We start from the raw sequence: 19,829 nt of genomic DNA, 5'->3' as shown, positions 1-19,829 counted from the left end.
ATGGTGCAAACTGATTTTTTTTTACAAAAACAAAAGATTTGCCTCTGTGTCCCCTCAAAGGACAAGGTACATATACTGAGCACAGCAAACATCTATCAGTGGGTATTGAACATGGCAAACATCCATTAGTGTATACTGAACATATCAAATATATATCAGTGCATATACTGAACATGAGAAACATCTATCAGTACATATGTTGAGCTTTTACTCAGGTACCAGATCTAAATATGGGGTTTTACCCCGGAGTTACTGGCCACCTCAAACTGAAACTGCGGTTTTACTTCCCGTAACATTTCCTTGACCTAGTGCAGTTTATGCACATGATACTAACCCCTGTCGTCTCTTCACTACACCGCTCTGTGAAACTAGATTGTGCACTAGTGCACATGCACTCCATTTCTCTCTCTCTGGCTTTTCCATTTACGTTCAGCTCAAAAGATGAAAAAGCCTTAAAAGGGAGTGTTCCTTACTCATTAGTGGAAAAGAACAATAAAAGTTGAGTGTGCTGGTAATTTGAGTGAACAGACCAGAAAAAGAAGAACTTCCATTAAATCAATAACACGACCAGCTGTGCTGGTGTGGTAGGTCCTTGTCTGAGTCCCTCTGTGCTGGCTCTTATGTGCCTGTGATTTCACACATAACCTAGCTTCCCCTTTTTTACATAGCCGTATTGTCTCTGTGGCTCTCGCTGAAAGTGTTTGTTCCTAGTACCACGTCAGGGCCTTCCCTTTCTTCAGAATTCGTCATCATTTCATTAGATCATCATTCGATTGGATTATGCCATGTCCCCACCCCCACCAAACTTCCTCTTACTACAAATGACACTAAAATCTTGTGGTGAAGCCAGTCTGTGTCTGCCAAGAGGAAATCATGGAAGAGGTACAGAACACTCTTAGAAATACTATTCTTAATCATATCTATCCATCTGTCTGTGTTTTTTTTATCAGTCACCCAGGTGATATATGATGTCTTGGCTTACTTGAGCATTAATACAAGTTGCTTCAGTCACTTTACAAATAAGTGTGATTTCAAAATGATTCAGTTTTTGTTTATATTGTGTATTTAAACTGTGCTTTTGTAGTGCAGAAATATTTGGGGAGGGGTGTCTTTGCTCCACAGCGTAGTAGATGGCAAACACCAGTATGAAGTAGAGAACCTTCTCACAAATGAAGCACGTTGCTTTGCCAGGTAAGGTGGTAGGGGCGTAAAGTGACTGGGTTTAGAGTATTCATAATATTTACCATGTAATTATATAATGCCCTTTATAACTGCCAGTTAAAGTAATTTAAATTATTAAGTTGTAATAACTCAAGTTGTAATAACTGGTTTGACACTTTTCATTTTGTAGGAAGAGAGACATGGTACAGATGATTGACAATGTAGATACACAGGATTTGCCACCAGAGGAGTTTGCTCAGATGCTGACATCTGGTTCTTCTATGCTGGTGAGTGGCTCATCCCAGCTCTGGTCAAAGTTCCCCATTCTGGTTAACTGGGTCAAATCTAGCTAATAACAAGTTTAACATTACACAGCTAGCTGTCTAATCACATTTGCATGTATTATCTAATTAGCTACTAAACTGATGTGCTTGGCTAATGAGACAGTTATGCTATACTAAAAATATAGATGGGCAGTCATAACAGTCATAATTTAATGACACTTCATTCGGCAATAACATTCCTTTACGAACTCGGTGCAGCAGTGCCTCGCTGCACCGCTGGCCTGGCTCTGTTCCGTTGTTGCAATGGCGGCTTCGGATTGGAGGAAAAGGTCTAAATGGTCCCACCCTGAAATTAGTTTTTGCAGGGTGGGATGTCTGGAGTTCATGCACACACACATGTACAAATGTACATACACAGCACGCTAGGTGGATAAATACCTCACTTCACTTTGTATTCTGAGAAGTGTTAAAAAGTGCTATAGAGAAATAGAGAAATGAAACAACTCATCAGACCGCATATGTGTATGAAATGTAAAAAGGGATTATGGAATTAGTGTGTATGAGTTTGTATTTTCCAACATCTCATGTGAATTTAAGACCACCCACTTCCTAATTCAACCCATTTCTTAAAAGCTACATAAAAAAACAAGTCTATCCTGCTGGTCAACATTTGCATTATGTCCCAGCCTGTGCTGTAGTTAACCTTTTACAGAGGTGCCTAATATAATGCCACGACAACTCCCTGTCTCACCTAAACACTCCCACTCTGCAGTGACCATTTCATCTGATTTCCATAAAATAATTGTAGATATCTTTAACACTGCACACTGCCCACCCCATTACCCTGTATTAGCTTTTTATTAGATTTATATAAGCTGGGTGTTTTATTATTTATATTAGCTGGGAATTAGCTGTATATTATTAGCTTTGTGTTACCTGTGTATTAGTTGAAATATAGGTGTAGTGTAACCTTGTGCTGCCACTCATTACAAAAAGGCACTACAGATTGTGTTTGTAGATGGCATCTTAAATTTGGACACTGTTTTCCCTCTGTTCATAGACGCTGCATGGAGCATGCACTGACAAGGAACAGCAGGAAAGCCTGGAATCCAACACCTTACAAACGTATTTCAAGGAGAACACCACCTTGTCCTTCAGCCTTGTCATGGTGCGAGAGGAGTCTCTGGAGCAGGAGGAAGAAACCTCACAGGAAGTGGAAGAAGAGTTAGAGAGCAGCGATTTGGAAGATGATTGTTTCCCGGAGAACAAAGTGCTGATGGTGTCCTTGACTAACATGAGTGTGTCAGTTCTGACAGGACGGGGCTACGACTCAGACATTGCCTGCAGCATGAACAAGGTGGTGGTGACCGCGAAGCAGTGTGAGGTTCAGTCAGGTGAGGGCTACAACTATGACAAATGACCTTTAACCTTTTTGTACACTGTGGTACAAAGCTCACTGTCACCACTATGACTCACTGAGCACCACTCCATAATGAGAATAAAATAAGAGGCATTAAAACAGTTCAGCCTTTTCAAACGATTGGCTGAAAACATGTTTCAATATGCTAAAAAAACATATCTGGAAAGGTTATTAGCTGCCTGATGTAAACCACAAGGTGAACACTTAGTGAGACTGCTTTGTGCAAGCATTTATATGCTGCTATTCATTAACACATGTACCATGTTAATAGCACATCATGCTAGGAGTTAAAACCTAACTTATGAGGAAGTTAAAATATTTTCTTGTCAAATTAATAAACCTGTTTTCTCCCACTGAATTGTATATGCTAAAAGTCTTAGGCACAATTCAATATTGTAGCAATCTTTATTTGATAGTCTCTGGCTAAGAAGCTCCACAGGCAGAAATGCTGTAACTAAAACTCCCACAGGCAGGGATAATTTAACCAATACTCAAACAGCCAGAAATGCTGTCACTAAAACTCCCACAGGCAGGGATGATGTAACTAATACTCACACAGGTAGGAATGCTGTAACTAATGCTTCCATAGGCAGGAAGGCTGTAACTCATACTCATACAGGCAGGGTTGCTGTAATTAATACTCCCACAGGTAGGAACGCTGTAACTAATACTCCCACAGGCATGGATGCTGTAATTCATACTACTTCTGGCTGTATTCTTATAATCTCTATATTTTTGCTATAAATTGCATTTACATATTTATACATCTTTACCATCTAATGATGGTAAACTACAAATGAAGGTAGATTTTTAAATGCAAATACATGACGTTACTGTGCAGTAATGGTGATTATGCTAACTGCACCTTTTCTTCTTCTGTTTCTTTAGTTTGCAAAAAATATATAATGCAATGTCGTGCAAATGGAAGATTCCTTATCCAGAGTTTGACTCATACACCCATCACTTCTGGGACGGTTAAGAGAACCTTTTGCAGGAGCTATTCTACCTCAGGTTGACAAACCATTGTTCTTTCATTTGAAATGACAGTATTGCCTGGCAAACACTAGTAGCACCATAGTTTTACAGTCTTACAGTGATACAGTTAATGGAACTGACAGCACTAATTATATATTAGTGTACAATTACTATAAAGCAAATTATGCAGTGTTTATGGTGAAAATACCTCACCTCATTTCTGATTTTCCTTCTTGTATTTCACAGACATATAATGTGAAAAACAATGACCATTGAAGTGTGCATGTTGCCTGCCTTTCAGACATTACGATTTACTACTACAAGTCAAACATCATGGAAGATTTGCAACCCCGTTATAAAGGTAGTCCCGTGGTCCTCAATTTCACAGACACCAATAACTTCCTGAAATGCACCAAAGATGAAACGGACCCGGATAAGCCAGCAATATTGACTTTGGAGGTATGTTATTCAAGTTACCAAACATACACCAATTGTAAGTAAAATTGCCATTTTAGTGTATACACCTGTTTTGAACAGTTCTAGTCAGATTACTCAAGTTACAGGACTTGAAGGCCCCCTGGATGGATGAGGTCACAAAAGCAGACTTGAGAAACAAACCTTTATCAACAAATGATGAGTTTGCATAAAAGCATATAGTTTTCGTAGTTTCTTAGGCATGAGGCAGTGAAGTGGTGATTGTGAAACTGAGGTGTAAATGATTTAAAGTATGGATGGTGTTGAGATGTCAGGGCAGGAAACAGACATGACGAAGCAGAATACATTTGCAAACTTCCTTTATTTATTTCCAAGGACAGGGAAAACAGCAGTGAACAAATATAGTAGGAATACAAACTTACCAGGAGAAGACTGCAAACAAACAGAGGACAAAGAATCACACAATGAGAGAACAAAAATAAGAACTTAACTCTAACATACAGAAAGAGCAGAACAAGACAGAGCAGAACTGAGAACAGCCAGCTAGTACCTGGCTGCAGTCCAGGAGGAACAGGGGAATATATACCAGTAAGGGAAACAAGGGACAACTAAACCAGACTAATTAGGTTTAGGGAAAATAAAAAGTCATATATGTGGGGAAGGATAAAGGGGTGAAGATGGGGAGGAGCACAGAACCAGAATAAAAACAAAAGCATCTGGTGAATGTGACAGACTAGACAGGCAGACAAAATGGAGGGGACAGACAGACTGGGCAAAGTGTGAACCCCAGTCTGTGTTCATGGCATTAATATGCGCTAAGATTTATAGCATTATTGTAATGGTGAGTAGGCAATGATTATGACACATTTAATGACAGCTTTTTTGTTTGACTGGTTTTGGAAAAGAAACAATATTCCATGCTTGTTCAACTTGGGAAGCAAAATTACAACAGGCCTAAAGACCATCAAAATGATATAAAGCCTGGACTACTAAATTAAGCAAACATTGTCCTACAAATAAGAAGCAATGACCTTCAAATTCCAGTATGCTAAGTTCGGTGTTCATGTTTCAGTGCTGTGATAAGAAAGACCTGAAGAAAATCTTCAAAGATGACACAGTTACATGGCCCTTTGTCTTCTACATGACGTGTGCAAATGCTGAAAGTCGCCGATTTGAGTCAGCTGCCTACAACGGCTGGTTCATCCACACCGTGGACATCAACACCGTGGACATGGTCAAGAGGCCAAGTGAACCTCCAACAGAAGATTCCTTCCTCTTCTTCATCCATCCTAAATGGAGCTAAAAGCAAGCTTATCCCTTTCTCAGTTCGGCTTATTCAGGAGAAGCATGGGGTCTTAACCATTTCAAATGTTTGCATATGTAGACCTAAGTAGAACTGAATTCAGCCACAGTAAAATATGGGTTATGTTTTCTGATTGGTGTAACCCTATCATCAGCATCACAAGCAATGCTGTGGTTTAAGTTGCCCTTTGACACTGATCTGTCCAGTTCAGTATCTTTCGCTATAGTTAAAGAAATACTCTTTATATATAGCCATTACCTTTGCGAGTAATAATAGTAAAGGAATATTTTACTCTATAAGCCATTACCTTTGCGAGTAATAATAGTAAAGGAATATTTTACTCTATAAGCCATTACCTTTGCGAGTAATAATAGTAAAGCAATATTTTACTCTATAAGCCATTACCTTTGCGAGTAATAATAGTAAAGCAATATTTTACTCTATAAGCCATTACTTTGCGAGTAATAATAAAGGAATATTTTACTCTATAAGCCATTACCTTTGCGAGTAATAATAGTAAAGCAATATTTTACTCTATAAGCCATTACTTTGCGAGTAATAATAAAGGAATATTTTACTCTATAAGCCATTACCTTTGTGAGTAATAATAGTAAAGGAATATTTTACTCTATAAGCCATTACCTTTGCGAGTAACAATGCTCACAACATTCTTTCTTTAGTCACAGTAACTTTTCTGATGTAAGTATTTAATTTACGGCCAATGAGACATGTTTTGGATCAGAATGCAAAGGCACTTTCTACCCTAGTCTCGTCAAGAGCTGATGTGTACATTTTAACTGCTATTGTAGTTATACATGTGTATCATTCCACAATTTATTCTTTTTCATTTTGTTTTTGTAGACATGTGTAGACAATGACAATGGTTTTGTCTTTTTGTGGGTTTTTCTTTGCTATGTTACTTGTGAAATAACATTTTGTATTTTTATATATTTCAAGTCAAATGTCACAGGTTTTACAATGGCATGAATTGCTTTGATACCTTTAAAACAAAAAAAATAACAACGATAAATGTACTTGTGCATTGTCTGTAATACTGACAAACATTTACAATATGCTAGCACAACCTATAAGGAACTTTATACTTTAACATATAAAACACAAAATTGTGACTGATTTTAATTCTTCACAATGCTTTAAATAATAAAATATTTAAAAATGGGTGTTCATGAAATTCATTTGTTCCTCAATAAGTAAACTAGAGTAGACAGAGTTTATCTTTTCAAATGTAATAATTTTTCAATAATGGTTCCTTCTTTCATGGTGGTTAGCTGTTGTATTTAAGTTATTAAAAAGCTCATTAAAATCCAGTTTGTGTACTATCATTTTCAAAAGCCTGGTTTGAAGTTCCTTCATACGCTTCAACATATGGGTTTTCAGGTTCCTCTTGCTTCTTGGCCTTCCTGTACATCAAAATAATTGATTTAACATTCGGTTGTTTCACTGATATAAAATTCACATTTAGATGGCAACTTAAATTATTTGCCGCATAATATACAAATTACACTAGATCACTCCATATGTCTCAACAATGCTAATAATATATAACTTAAGCACCCAGTTAGCGTTAGCTCCTGAATAAATGAAGGCAGTTTTACATTTGCATTATATAGCATGAGCTAGCTTTTTTACTATTTTTGTATTATTATTTATTAGTTAGCCCGTAAGTACTCTGTGTGAAGTTTTTTTGTTTGTTTGTTTGTTTTTTGGTTTTTTTTGCTGTTAAGCGATTTTGTTCATTGTTTTACGCCAATGCCTCCATCAAAATAACAATCCAAGTGGCGGGAGAAAAAAAACAAACAAAACTATTCCGAATTCACCGCAGCGTTTCGACTCTGAACGGCAAAGCAAGTTCACGCCGGCCTGCCACACCCACCTCATCCTGGTCATGGCTCCCGTGATGACGAGGTAAGCCCCTGCGCAGACAATCACGCCCATCACCCCGCCAAATACAGCCAACCACATGTTCGCAGGCTGCTCAGTGGGCGGGGCTAGCGTGGCCCGCAGCCCCTCGAACTCCAGCGTGGCATCATTAAGCTGAAAGACGCCGTTGATGCGTCCCCTAGACGTCCTGTGTAGAATTCATTCATCATTACGTTAGGAGAAATCGCACCAAGTCAATGCCGAGTTAGCAGTACCAAACGACAACATTATCTAAGTGAGCAAAATGCATTGACTGCAAAATGAATTTGCCTTGGAGAGCCTGATGTACACGTACATTACGGTACGTATATTTATCACTATACCATACAGATCAAACCCGTGACTTGGATGTCACTAGCACCTTGCTCCACATCACCCGCCTCACCAGATAGCTGCTTCTACTTCTGCTTTTGGAAGTATCCTGCTTGCATTGGTAGGGTGCGTCACCACAAAATAAAAGGAGATTCTGGGTGTTTCTTTGTAAGTGTAGATATTCTCTGACCTGCAGTCATCCATTTCATTGGAACAACATAAATAAAAGTCAGTCAAATACATTTTGATCCAAAGACTATAATCAGAAATACACTGAATAAATGGTTAAATACTCACATGAAATTGGCCTCTTCACCCTTGGTCTCTAAGTAGTACTGTCTCATAGCATAAGCCATGGAGGCTTTGAAGAGGTACAGCTCATTGCCATTCCATGGGTACTGAGGGAAAAAAATATCTTGTATTGTGACCAAGTTTCAAAATCATTTCTTTTCAAAGACTCATTCAATATATGAGTTTGATATTTAGATTTTAAAAAATACTAGAAATATATCTGGAAGAAATAAACACCCACTGCATTTTCCCCCATTGCAGCTTTTAGACTCAGTCTCACTTTAATGGCATTCTCAGAGTCTGCGCATAAGCAAAAGGTATAATTAGCAATTCTTTTAGGATATGGAAGACTGACATGACCCAGGGCAAGAATTCTTCAGCAACTCACATGGATCATGAGCTACATTCCACCCTGGATGATTGTTGGTCTTCTGGTTTTCAACCCTCAGCCAGTCATACAGAGTGCTGAAGTAGTTAAGCAGAGGCTGGGCATCCATCCTGGTGTGAGCCGACACCTGCTCCAGGGCCCGCGTCCATGACTTGGAGCGGCCTAGCTCCAGCATCTGCCTGTGAGGAAAGACAGTCCAGCTCCTGGACTCATTCTCTGCAGCCAGTATCAGTATAGCATCCAATAGCTCACTATTTTCACTTAGTCAATTTCAGTACTTCGTTTCACTATATTTAGGTTTCTTTTGCGTCAGTTCTAATTAAGTGTAGCGCAATCGCACAGATATGCTCAAATTTGAACCAGGGTTCTGCTGAACCACGGCTCTGGCTGTAACTAAACAGTCCAGTGATGCAAATACTCCAGCTTTTGCTAAAACCCTGACAAAACAGGAAAGACACAGTTTTGTCACACTTGTTCATAACTGGTAATGGAAGGAAAATGTTGCAGCCCAATGCATCCAGTCTAGGCTATACTGGCTTTACTTGTACAGAAGTTTACAGATATTTGGAATTTACTGTGGTAATTGCAAATATCTACAATAATAAAACATGAAATTAAGGACTACTGTTAATCAAAACATTTTTTTGTGTTTTTTTTTTCTTTTTAACTTTCATTCAAAGCATTCTTCATATTTTTTTTAAAGAGCAGCTGGCATTTGCCTTAATTTGATTTCGACTTGATACAGTAATAAACTGTTGGTACATTAATGAACTATGTTGTCCTCTGGCATATACAGTAAAAATCAAAAGTTTTGATACACCTAATTTTGTTATTGTTTATCTCCTAGATTTTAGCTGAGAGATCTTTAGATGTTAGATCTTTAGATTTTTGATGACAGCTTTGCATGCTGTTGGTGTTCTCTTAACCACCTTCATCAGGCAGCCACACATGACGTTTTTCCCTCAGTCGTGAAGACATTCTCATATATGCAGGGCTCTTGTAGTGTGAGGAACTAAAGTTTTGAAAACTGCTGAGGGTACATCTAAAATTGTATGTGTGTTCAAAATGAACTCATATGTAGGCTACACCTTTCCCAAAATATATATGTTTAGAAACAAACCTAAGCATAGTCCATTAGATTAAAATGCCTTTTTTACTATTAAAAACATACATTCAGTCAGGCGTGTCCAAACTTTTGATTGGTACTGTATGTAAGCCCCACAATCCTTTTCACCAAGCAATGTGGCTGTGAAAACAGAGTATTCTGGGTACCTGAGTTTGATTCCAGCTTTAGTGGCGTTTGTGATGTCACATTTGTAAAGGGGCCCAGTATGGCCAGCTTCCTTGCAGAGTGCATCCTGAAACTGGAACTGGTATATGGTCCTTGTGAAGTATCTGTGCATCCAGAAAAAAGCTGTGATCTTCCGGACGGCTGTGTTTATATATGCAAGTGGTACTGTTATACATGCTCTCCTTGTGTCCTCAAATGCACTCATATACATGCGCTGTCACCAACTCTAAAAGCTATACAAACTCAAACAGTTATAGTATAGCATGACAGTATATATACAGTATATATTACAGTGTAGCATGGCCGTATGACAGTCTAGCATAGCAATATAGCGTGACATTATGGCAGTATAGTATGACAGTATATCATGGCAGTATATCATGACACTATGACAGTATAGCACGACAGTATGACCATATAGCATGGTCGTATAGCATTCATTTTTCATTTAACATGGCTAATGAGCTGTGCCTAAAAAAGTGGCAAAACTAACAAAAGCCCAAATCTGACCAGGTCATGGTTCTTGAGTAATTACCTGATGAAGGAATAATCTCCAGACACATGGAAAAGAGCAGCTGGGTCACAATATGTCTCATCTCTGGGTAGAGGCTCCACCACTCCCACCAGCTCCCTCCTGCAATAGAAACAACACTACTGCACACATTGAAACAGATTTGTATGTTTTACATTACAACTACTTTACAACAGCCACTTCACCTTTACCAGCAACTCAATAAGTGACATTTTACATTTACATTAATAAGGTTTTTTATATGTAGCCCCTTTCTCACTCTCCAAGATGCTTTACAAAAAAACTTTCAAATACATAAACTATGTAGCAGACAAAACAGCACAGACATTACTATGTTAATATAAACTACACAGAACTTGAAATATAACTTATTATATATTTACACTTAGAATTTTACCTTAGCAATAAAATATAAACAGTCCAATTATAAAAGATCTAATATGTATATGCTAGCACTTTCAAACAAGCCACTTTTTTTCTCCTGGTAGCGATGACTGTGCAGGCACTACACAGTTCAGTGTGTGAGGTAGTACACAGCTCACTGGGTGAGACACTACACAGTTCAGTGTGTGAGGTAGTACACAACTCACTGGGTGAGGCACTACACAGTTCAGTGTGTGAGGTAGTACACAGCTCACTGGGCGAGACACTACACAGTTCAGTGTGTGAGGTAGTACACAGCTCACTGGGTGAGGCACTACACAGTTCAGTGTGTGAGGTAGTACACAGCTCACTGGGCGAGACACTACACAGTTCAGTGTGTGAGGTAGTACACAGCTCACTGGGTGAGGCACTACACAGTTCAGTGTGTGAGGTAGTACACAGCTCACTGGGTGAGGCACTACACAGTTCAGTGTGTGAGGTAGTACACAGCTCACTGGGTGAGACACTACACAGTTCAGTGTGTGAGGTAGTACACAGCTCACTGGGCGAGACACTACACAGTTCAGTGTGTGAGGTAGTACACAGCTCACTGGGCGAGACACTACACAGTTCAGTGTGTGAGGTAGTACACAGCTCACTGGGTGAGAACCCTGACTGAACAGGGTTCTAGAATTTGACTAAAACTGCAGTGTCATGATGACAGTGTCAGCATGACATGTTTACATGGCTGTTATAAATTCTAAATTGTGTGTTATTCTTGCCACAGAAGTCATTCCACTTCTGGCCACTGGTTAAACGTGATGAGTTTCAGACTTACTTCATCTCCCACCAGCGTAGCATCCACTGCTCTCTGGGGATGGAGCCCTGGAAGACTTGCCATCTCCACTCCTCCAGCATGTATGTGAAGGGCAGCGTGGCCACAATGGTGAGAGCCTGTTTCAGCAGGAAGTTAATCTCCGTCTCTGTAAGAAAGTACAACGTCTCCAGTTCTACTTTTTCACACCAGCTGGACAACATTGAGCTGAAGTTGCAAAGAAGGCTACAGATGTTTTGTTCAGGTGCGTTGTCATGTCCCTGTACCTGTGTCCTCTGTGAAGTCAGGGGGCAGAAGGCCCAGGGACTGCAGGTGGGATGGCGTCGCGGCCGACAGGGACATGATCTCCCCCACCGCCTCATGGAAGCCTTCGTTGGCTCCGTCCCTGAGCAGGTAGGGCAGGTGGCGATAGGCCATCTGGTACTGGTTGTGCCCCATTTCATGATGGGCAGTCAAGAAATCATCCATGTTCACCTTGGTGCACATTTTGATCCTGTAGAAGAGAAAGGATGATCAAAACAGAACGGTATTTTTCATGGCTGTGCAGTTGAGTCGACTATCCAGGAGCAGCTGACACAGTTCAATGCTGTGCTCAGTGCATTGTTTCATGACTCTTAGAAATGTATTAGTGATCTGAGACAGTGATCTGACCACTAAAGGGTGCAGGTTTGTTGTGACGTGGCATATGTTAAAGGTGTTTATTTTTTATTTGTGCTCACTGTACAGTTCTACTCTTATTGGCCATGCAATGCCATTTTATTAATAAATGATTTATTTTATTTAATTATAGCAATCAAACCTGGCAAATTTGCTTTTTGCAAGGTTTTGTTTTTAAGCATTGCCCTGCATAAAAAGATGGCTGTAACGTGGAGCGTACACAAGGCGGATGCATACACTGAGAAAGGTGATTTATTAAGGGCAAATCCATAATCACAGTCGATATCACAGTCCAAGGTCAGGGAGCCAACACAGAAAGTCCGAGAATATATAGCAAACAACAGAAACACAGCAACATAAAAAGGGAGCAGGATATAACAACACGAATGACACAATTCAAACAACTAACTCCAGCAATCACAAACGAGGCATGCAAAACAATAGAGGCTGAGAATTACAAATGACCAGCAAACTAACAGGGGAAAACACGAGATTTAAACACATGGTGTAATGAGAGCTAAACAAGACCCAGATGATACAAATGAAAGGCAGGTAACGTTAAACAAGGCCAAGAACAACAAACAAGCAAAGCAAAATAAAAACATGAGACAGGGTAACCATGGAGACAGAGATTTTAGGGAGGGGCCAATTGAGACATTGGCAAAACTTGCCTGGGTTGTTTACCCAGTCTGTCAGATTCGCCGTGTGCTTTTGTTTCTGTTTTGGTTCCGTGCTCCTCCCGTTCTCCACCCCTTTATCCTGCCCTTCACCCTTTACTTGTATATACTCCTCTGTTCCCCATTATGTGCAGCCAACGTCACTTTACAGGAGCGCAGGGGGAAAATGATCAGTAAACAGAAGAATAAAAGTACTGAGAAAAGAGGTAGGTTTTGAGTTGAGCGTTGACGGTGAAAAGTGACAATCACAAAGAGACCACAGTAATGTGGTAATTTTGTTCTCTCTTAATGGAAAGTTTCTTGTTTGAGTTCTTTGTTTCTGGTCTTGTTCTTTGTTTCAACCCGTGCTCTGTTAGTTTTATGTTTCTTTTGTGTTTCTTCTTTGACCTGTTCTCCCCATCCTCATATAAGGAAACAAATAAAGGATGCTCACACATGCTGCTTCCTCATGTATGTTGCCAGCCCTGTTATTTATACATGTATATAATTGTGTTTTGTGATTTGTTTTTGAAGAGTGTTGAGCGATAGGTGGGAGAGAGGGCAATGGGTGGTTTACCTGAAGTCCTCTCTGTTGCCCATGTCCCATGCTGTAGCGTGACACACCACACTGCTCCCATCATCAGGTTTCACCAACATCGAGTTTGTCCAGAAGTTACTGAACATGGCGAACATTCCCACAGATATAAAGAATGTCTCAGCTTCCTCGAACAGCCGCCTTTCTTTCCAGCCCTGGTATCCACCATGAAGCAGTCTTTTATCACATTTTAGTTATATGATTCAATTACTGATAAAGAATAGAACAGATAATAACTGATCTAGAGCCAGGATTCAAAACATGAAATCTGATTTGCACTAGAACTCTGCACTAGAGATAACCAACTACTGATTACATATAGGTGGATTTATGATTACTTCTTTAATATCTGACCTGGGCCTTCATTTCAGAGGTCACGTCTATATCTGGCTTGTCTGGGAAAGGAACCGATAACGGATAGAGGTTGGTCCAAAACCTCCCCCACATATCACCTGAAAAAGACATTTTTTTTTTTTTCATTTTCAGAATTTTAAATGTGGATTATTATTATTATTATTGTTATTGTTGTTGTTGTTGTTGTTGTTAGAGAAACAGTCTCATGTTAAAGTGCAGATCAGCAAAACAAAGTGAAAAAAACTATTTACATTAATAAAAAACAAAACAAAACACTATAACAGATAGAATGCCAGTAATACCAGTAATAACCCAATGATAAGAACACAACAATGTAATAAAGGGAAGGTCCAAGGTCAAAATAAATGCAATCACTGAAACCAAGTTGAAACTAAGATGTTCCCTGCTCTAAACTAATTTGTATGTTACAGATGTTCCCCGTTCTAGACTAAAATGTGGGCTATAGATGTTCCCTGCTCTAGACTATATTATAGATGTTCCCTGTATATTATAGATGTTCCCTGCTCTAAACTAATTTGTATGTTACAGATGTTCCCTGTTCTAGACTAAAATGTAGGCTACAGATGTTCCCTGCTCTAGACTATATTATAGATGTTCCCTGTATATTATAGATGTTCCCTGTTCTAGACTAAAATGTAGGGTATAGATGTTCCCTGCTCTAGACTATATTATAGATGTTCCCTGCTCTAGACTATATTATAGATGTTCCCTGTATATTATAGATGTTCCCTGTTCTAGACTAAATTGTAGGCTATAGATGTTCCCTGCTTTAGACTAAAATGTAGGCTATAGATGTTCCCTGCTCTAGACTATATTATAGATGTTCCCTGTATATTATAGATGTTCCCTGTTCTAGACTAAATTGTAGGCTATAGATGTTCCCTGCTCTAGACTTCAGACCAACCAAGCAGATGTGCAGGAAGCCCTCCATCAGAGGCGATGTAGCCTGGATATGTTTTCTGCAGCTTGGCCCTCACGTAAGCGTGGAGCTCCTTGTACAAAGGCATGATCTGGATAGAATAATATTTTCATTAGAAATTCAGCTGCTTCCCTCTGGCTTGGTCTACTACTTGCCATCGATTGTTCGTATATTAATCGCAGAGGACACACAGGTTTATTCTGAGTTCACTTGCCCAGATATACAGGAAGAAATTAAGCTGCATAGTTTTGACACGCTGGCCGTACCTCATGGTATATGCGTCTCACATCTGTCATCAGTTCGTCTCGATTGTAGCTGTATTTGGGCTCATCTATGGTTTCATAATTAGCCCTCCAGTAGTCTCCGTGGTCTTTATAATCTTTGATAAAGGCACAGTAAATTAGAGCCAAAATGGCCACTCAGATAGCTCAGATTGCATATGACACATCCCTTTCCTATGATAAAAAAAAAAAACACTCTTAGTGGCAAAGACAGTGATGTTATCTCTGTCATAGTGAACATCTCTTGTTTGCAGATATGTCCTGTGTTAAGGGCAGAGTCTAAATATGTCCTGTGTTAAGGGCAGAGTCTAAATATGTCCTGTGTTAAGGGCAGAGTCTAAATATGTCCCGGGTTAAGGGCAGAGTCTAAATATGTCCTGTGTTAAGGGCAGAGTTTAAATATGTCCTGTGTTAAGGGCAGCGTCTAAATATGTTCCGTGTTAAGGGCAGAGTCTAAATATGTCCTGGGTTAAGGGCAGAGTTTAAATATGTCCTGGGTTAAGGGCAGAGTTTAAATATGTCCTGGGTTAAGGGTAGAGTTTAAATATGTCCTGGGTTAAAGGCAGAGTTTAGCCTGGGTCTACATTTCCACATCAGGCAAGACTTTGGACAAAAACCGCTCCTAGTAACTAAGGTATACGGGGGAGCTGATGAAATTCTGGGGCACCTAACAAACTCAATTTTATCTTCATGAAACATATGAATGATAATACCACCCCTAGGCTTGGTTTTTGGTTTGTATCAGGAACACAGCAAAAAAAAAAAACAGGCCTGAAACAAAACCTACAGTGTTGAATGAGCTATTCATTTTGGTCCAGCTAGCCACAGGTGCTGATCCAGCACAGAACCATGTGTTGTGGCAGCAGGGGCCTTACCATTGAGCCTGGCCACTTCATTCTTCAGCTCCACGTAGTCCTCATAGAGGGGCCTCATCCGTTTGCCCACCTGCACCCTCCAGCCTTCCCAGACATGCAGTCGCTCATAGTAGTCCCTGCTGTTGGCCATGATCGCTTCCAGGCCTGAAGCACACAACAGAATCGAACACTGACCAATCACTGAGCCTGCTCCTCGTTTGCCTCATTTGCATTTGTTTGCATATGCAGAATCCCGGGGGGCCCACATGCCTGATTCGGTGGATTAGTTATTCACTGAGCCTTATATTAGATGCATCATAGCTGTGTTAGACACCAGGCTGTGCAGTTAGTGGGTTTTATTGGGTTTGCCCTCATGGAGGCTAGGAAGCCATGCTCCAGGGAGCTGAAGTAGCAGTCACGTGGACATTCATGTTGGCAAACTACTGAAGAAACCATGTGGGCTTCCATTCAAATGGAGAGAGGCAAAATCTTTAAACCTGACAATAGACAGTAAATGATCCCAAACAAACATGTGCTTTTACACAGACATCAACTCACACAAAAGGCACTTTGCCTTTACACAGTAAAGGTGTTGGGAAGTCTTTCACTGTTTTGATGTTGTTTTTTTGAAAATCAAAAAAGGGAGTTGTTACTCTATACCAGTCAACAAACATGTCTGTGCAATTTAACAAAATGCTCATAGACAATTTCTAATAAAACAATGATGTACATTTGCAGTGATTTAAAGTAAAACAAAATAGCAAACAGATTTGTGATTTTATAGGAAACTAATTTGTTCCCAGGAATATTAAAAAATAACCACCAGGTTTATGACTGTGAGCTGCATGATATCGCTCCAGTGACGCTACCTGGTTCCAAAGTCTGACAGTCGAAAGGGTCGTCAATTTTACACACAGTTCCTGTGCCATAAATAGTACTCATCTCATTCAAGACCCTGCTTAGCTGCAACACAAGAAAGAAAGAAAGAAAGAAAGAAAGAAAGAAAGAAAGAAAGAAAGAAAGAAAGAAAGAAAGGCATTATTTTTGGCATTAGTTCATGTCTTTCACAAATATCTTTAACAGGATGAGAAAAAAGAAAAGCATTCAGTAAGGGATGTAACAGACTACCATACATCTCTTTAGTGCTCGCTGTTTGTAACTTGATACATATTTGCTAGGCAGAGAATGCAACTGTGCCAACAGGCACAGACAACGGTAGTGATCGAAAAAGTGGAAAGTTAGAGGTGAGGTCTACATTCTTAGTAAGCAGTGCTGCTTCTCCAGATTAACGTTACTGCTTCAATAGATTAGCAATTTTGATCTTACATGACGGGCCTTGTCAGCAGACAGGACTCCTGACCCTTTGTCTAGGAGTAGTCTGAGTTGAAGCTGGATCTCTGGATCAGTCATCTGATCGATCGGGAAAGCACTGGACTCATTAGAGGCTCTGCTGTAGAATTCACTCCAGATAGCTCCCTGTTCCGCCTGTGGAAACAGTTTACATGTGGAAAGAGTTTACATGTCAGACTAAAATAGGTTTGACAGGCACTGTCTCTATGATGCCAATGCTAAACACATGAAGTAGATTAAAGAGCACAGACGAAATTGTAGCACAGCGAGAGGAAAAGCTTGTTCCCCATCCGTACATTTTAATGTTCAAGAGAATAAAATATACAGGTCACTTTAACTCATACTGTGTTCCATGTTCACTTGGATCCAGCAGAATCTAACTGGGGAAAAGAGTTATATCAACACTACTTTACTGGTCAGTTTTGGTTGTCATTGACTACCGGTACAAAATAGTTTATATTTATATCACCTACATTGTAAGCGTTCTGGTTGAGCAGGACATATGGTTTAGCAAAGAAAGTAGACATGACTGTATAGAAAAGGACAGTTAATGCAGGAGAAAATTTAGTCAACATTGGCTGTTTTAAAAGGAACTGCTGCTTTTAAGAGGAAACGAGTGTGCTTCCATTCTCACAAGCTGGCACGAAAACATTTGTAATATCACCCTCACCAGTTTGTCTGAGTTGGCGGTTGTGATGTTTGTGTTGTACTCCCATGATGCCAGAGAGTACTGGTACATAAGCCGGGTCGCATCCTCATCGAATTTCTTCAGAAACTCTCTGGCTCTGTCTTCCGTGGTCTGAGCAGAGGCCGCAGGGGCTACAGCCAAAACCAAGAGACACCAGACAAACATCCTAGTCACCGTGGCCGCCAGCACTGATTTCACCAGTCCGATAATTCACCGTTTTATCAAGCGGATTCCGTACCCTTTGAACGGAACCATAAAGTAGCGACATGGGCACTCCTTATCAGCTGCAATTAAAGATAACTGAACTATCAGTGCGTGTTCATTGCACAAGAATTCACATCACAGCATTAAAGTAGCAATAAGTGATTTTTACCACCAAAACGTAGCCAACAATATTTATGAAAACGATTATTATTATTATTTGTGAAAGGCCAGCTTGCATAGGATGAAGAATCGAATTGCTTTTTAATTTATGCTCCATAGAGCAGGTCCCCCACTTTGAGACAGTCATATATAAAATAGATGTAGTACAGAATCTCTGAAACTTCCAAGTCACTAGGTATCATAATAATGGCTGTTTCATAATGTGAAGAAGAATAGTTGGAAAAAATGACTTAATGCTTCTTTAATTTCAATTTACAGGTTGAATAGAAGATGTTAAGTATCTGTCAGTGGTGTATGATGTTTTCTTATAGGAATATTTGTGTGGCATTATTTGTTTGAGGAAAAAAGATGAAAGATTACATTGCTTGGAAAATAGAGCTTATTAATATGGTACATTAATAAAATGTATTTCGGTCAATCAATATGAGATAATTAGATATTATTAGATAAACTAGATATATTTCTTGAAATGGAAATGGAATATATTTAGATAATTGGTCTGGATGTTGGTCAGAATACCTTATTTATACACAATGGAACAAAACGCACGCACACACGCACACACGCGCGCGCACACACACACACATTTTCATGTACATCTTCATTTCTTTTCTTTTCATAGTTTTATGGGGGGTTTTCCAGCTGTGAACTAGACACAGCTGTGTGGTCCCACAGTGTCTTATCCAATTGAGCCGTGAGCAACGAACTTTTCAGGTTTAGTTTATTTCCAGGTGTTTAGCTCACTCTACGACGTCCAAGGCCTCGTCTCTGTCCACACCCCTAAGCCCTCATGACTCTGCCCTGTTCCATTTAAATGCCAGCCATTTTTCAGTGTTGTCTGAATTCTCAGTGGACAATTCAGATTCCATATATAGTGACTACATTGTTTCCTGTATTGTATTATAAACGTAGTGAACCAATGTACACTTCTTATGGGCAAAGGTACCACAATGTTGTTTCCTACAGCAGGTTTGTGTTGTATTTACTAAGACTGTCAGTATAACAGACACGTTGACAGGTTTGGCACTTCTATTCCAGGTGAGCCCATGTAATGGTCACAAAATGTTAACATAACACGAATCAGAATGCACAAAGCTTGTACTCAAGACATAAGAATTACAGAATTTCACTTAATAATTTTTACTGATAAAACGTGAACATGGTTGGAGCTATAGGGTTAGGTATTGCTAATGTCATGGCATAACTCATTTGAAGCTGTAAAACATTGCTAAAACAACTGCTTTACTTTAATGTATTGTGATTTTATCATTAGTCTACTTATTGTTGATGTTCTGAATAGTTACCAAGGTAACAATTATATATTTCCTGGTTCAAGTTAGTGTTGTCGGACTTCTATCAGCCATTTGCCTTACAGGTATCCTATATAGTGTATAGTGTATATATATAGGGTACCCTATGTAGTGTATATTGTATATATAGGGTACCCCATATAGTGTATATATAGGGTACCCCATATAGTATGTAGTATATATATAGAGTACCCTATATAGTGTATAGTGTATAAACTCCACTGCTTTA

The 19,829-nt window shown here is 39.5% G+C and overlaps 2 protein-coding genes across 2 annotated transcripts; one reads left to right on the top strand and one right to left on the bottom strand.

The window, feature by feature from the left end:
* The first annotated feature begins 851 nt into the window (after positions 1-851).
* Positions 852-6,755, top strand: LOC113578259 (uncharacterized). The gene is made up of 7 exons (XM_027011411.3): positions 852-882; positions 1,085-1,191; positions 1,352-1,448; positions 2,506-2,839; positions 3,754-3,876; positions 4,142-4,299; positions 5,348-6,755. Exons 1-7 carry the CDS (start codon positions 874-876, stop codon positions 5,576-5,578), a joined length of 1,059 nt encoding a protein of 352 aa, XP_026867212.2. The 5' UTR covers positions 852-873; the 3' UTR covers positions 5,579-6,755.
* Positions 6,756-6,865: 110 nt separating this feature from the next.
* Positions 6,866-18,368, bottom strand: ace2 (angiotensin I converting enzyme 2). The gene is made up of 18 exons (XM_027011410.3): positions 17,889-18,368; positions 17,195-17,353; positions 16,738-16,831; positions 15,890-16,033; positions 15,000-15,112; positions 14,719-14,824; positions 13,794-13,891; positions 13,422-13,594; positions 11,798-12,024; positions 11,535-11,679; positions 10,337-10,435; positions 9,783-9,905; positions 8,511-8,689; positions 8,364-8,422; positions 8,129-8,229; positions 7,905-8,021; positions 7,473-7,667; positions 6,866-6,999 (listed from the first exon to the last, which is right to left on the bottom strand). Exons 1-18 carry the CDS (start codon positions 18,069-18,071, stop codon positions 6,897-6,899), a joined length of 2,418 nt encoding a protein of 805 aa, XP_026867211.2. The 5' UTR covers positions 18,072-18,368; the 3' UTR covers positions 6,866-6,896.
* Between the last annotated feature and the right edge of the window lie 1,461 nt (positions 18,369-19,829).

Source organism: Electrophorus electricus, chromosome 23 (genome assembly GCF_041902795.1).
Source record: "Electrophorus electricus isolate QZ-2024a chromosome 23, ASM4190279v1, whole genome shotgun sequence".
NCBI classification, from domain to species: domain Eukaryota; kingdom Metazoa; phylum Chordata; class Actinopteri; order Gymnotiformes; family Gymnotidae; genus Electrophorus; species Electrophorus electricus.
This window is presented reverse-complemented; position numbering and strand designations above follow the sequence as displayed.

Bases quoted from the DNA above. Each gene is read 5' to 3' on its own strand.
- ace2 (XM_027011410.3), bottom strand. From the start codon at position 18,071: ATGTTTGTCTGGTGTCTCTTGGTTTTGGCTGTAGCCCCTGCGGCCTCT. The intron at 16,034-16,737 runs GTAGCGTCACTG...TGTGTGCTTCAG, and splicing joins CTGTCAGACTTTGGAACCAG to GCCTGGAAGCGATCATGGCC. The intron at 8,423-8,510 runs GTGAGTTGCTGA...GCTTATGCGCAG, and splicing joins GAATGTAGCTCATGATCCAT to ACTCTGAGAATGCCATTAAA.
- LOC113578259 (XM_027011411.3), top strand. The intron at 2,840-3,753 runs GTGAGGGCTACA...CTGTTTCTTTAG, and splicing joins GCAGTGTGAGGTTCAGTCAG to TTTGCAAAAAATATATAATG. The intron at 4,300-5,347 runs GTATGTTATTCA...TTCATGTTTCAG, and splicing joins CAGCAATATTGACTTTGGAG to TGCTGTGATAAGAAAGACCT.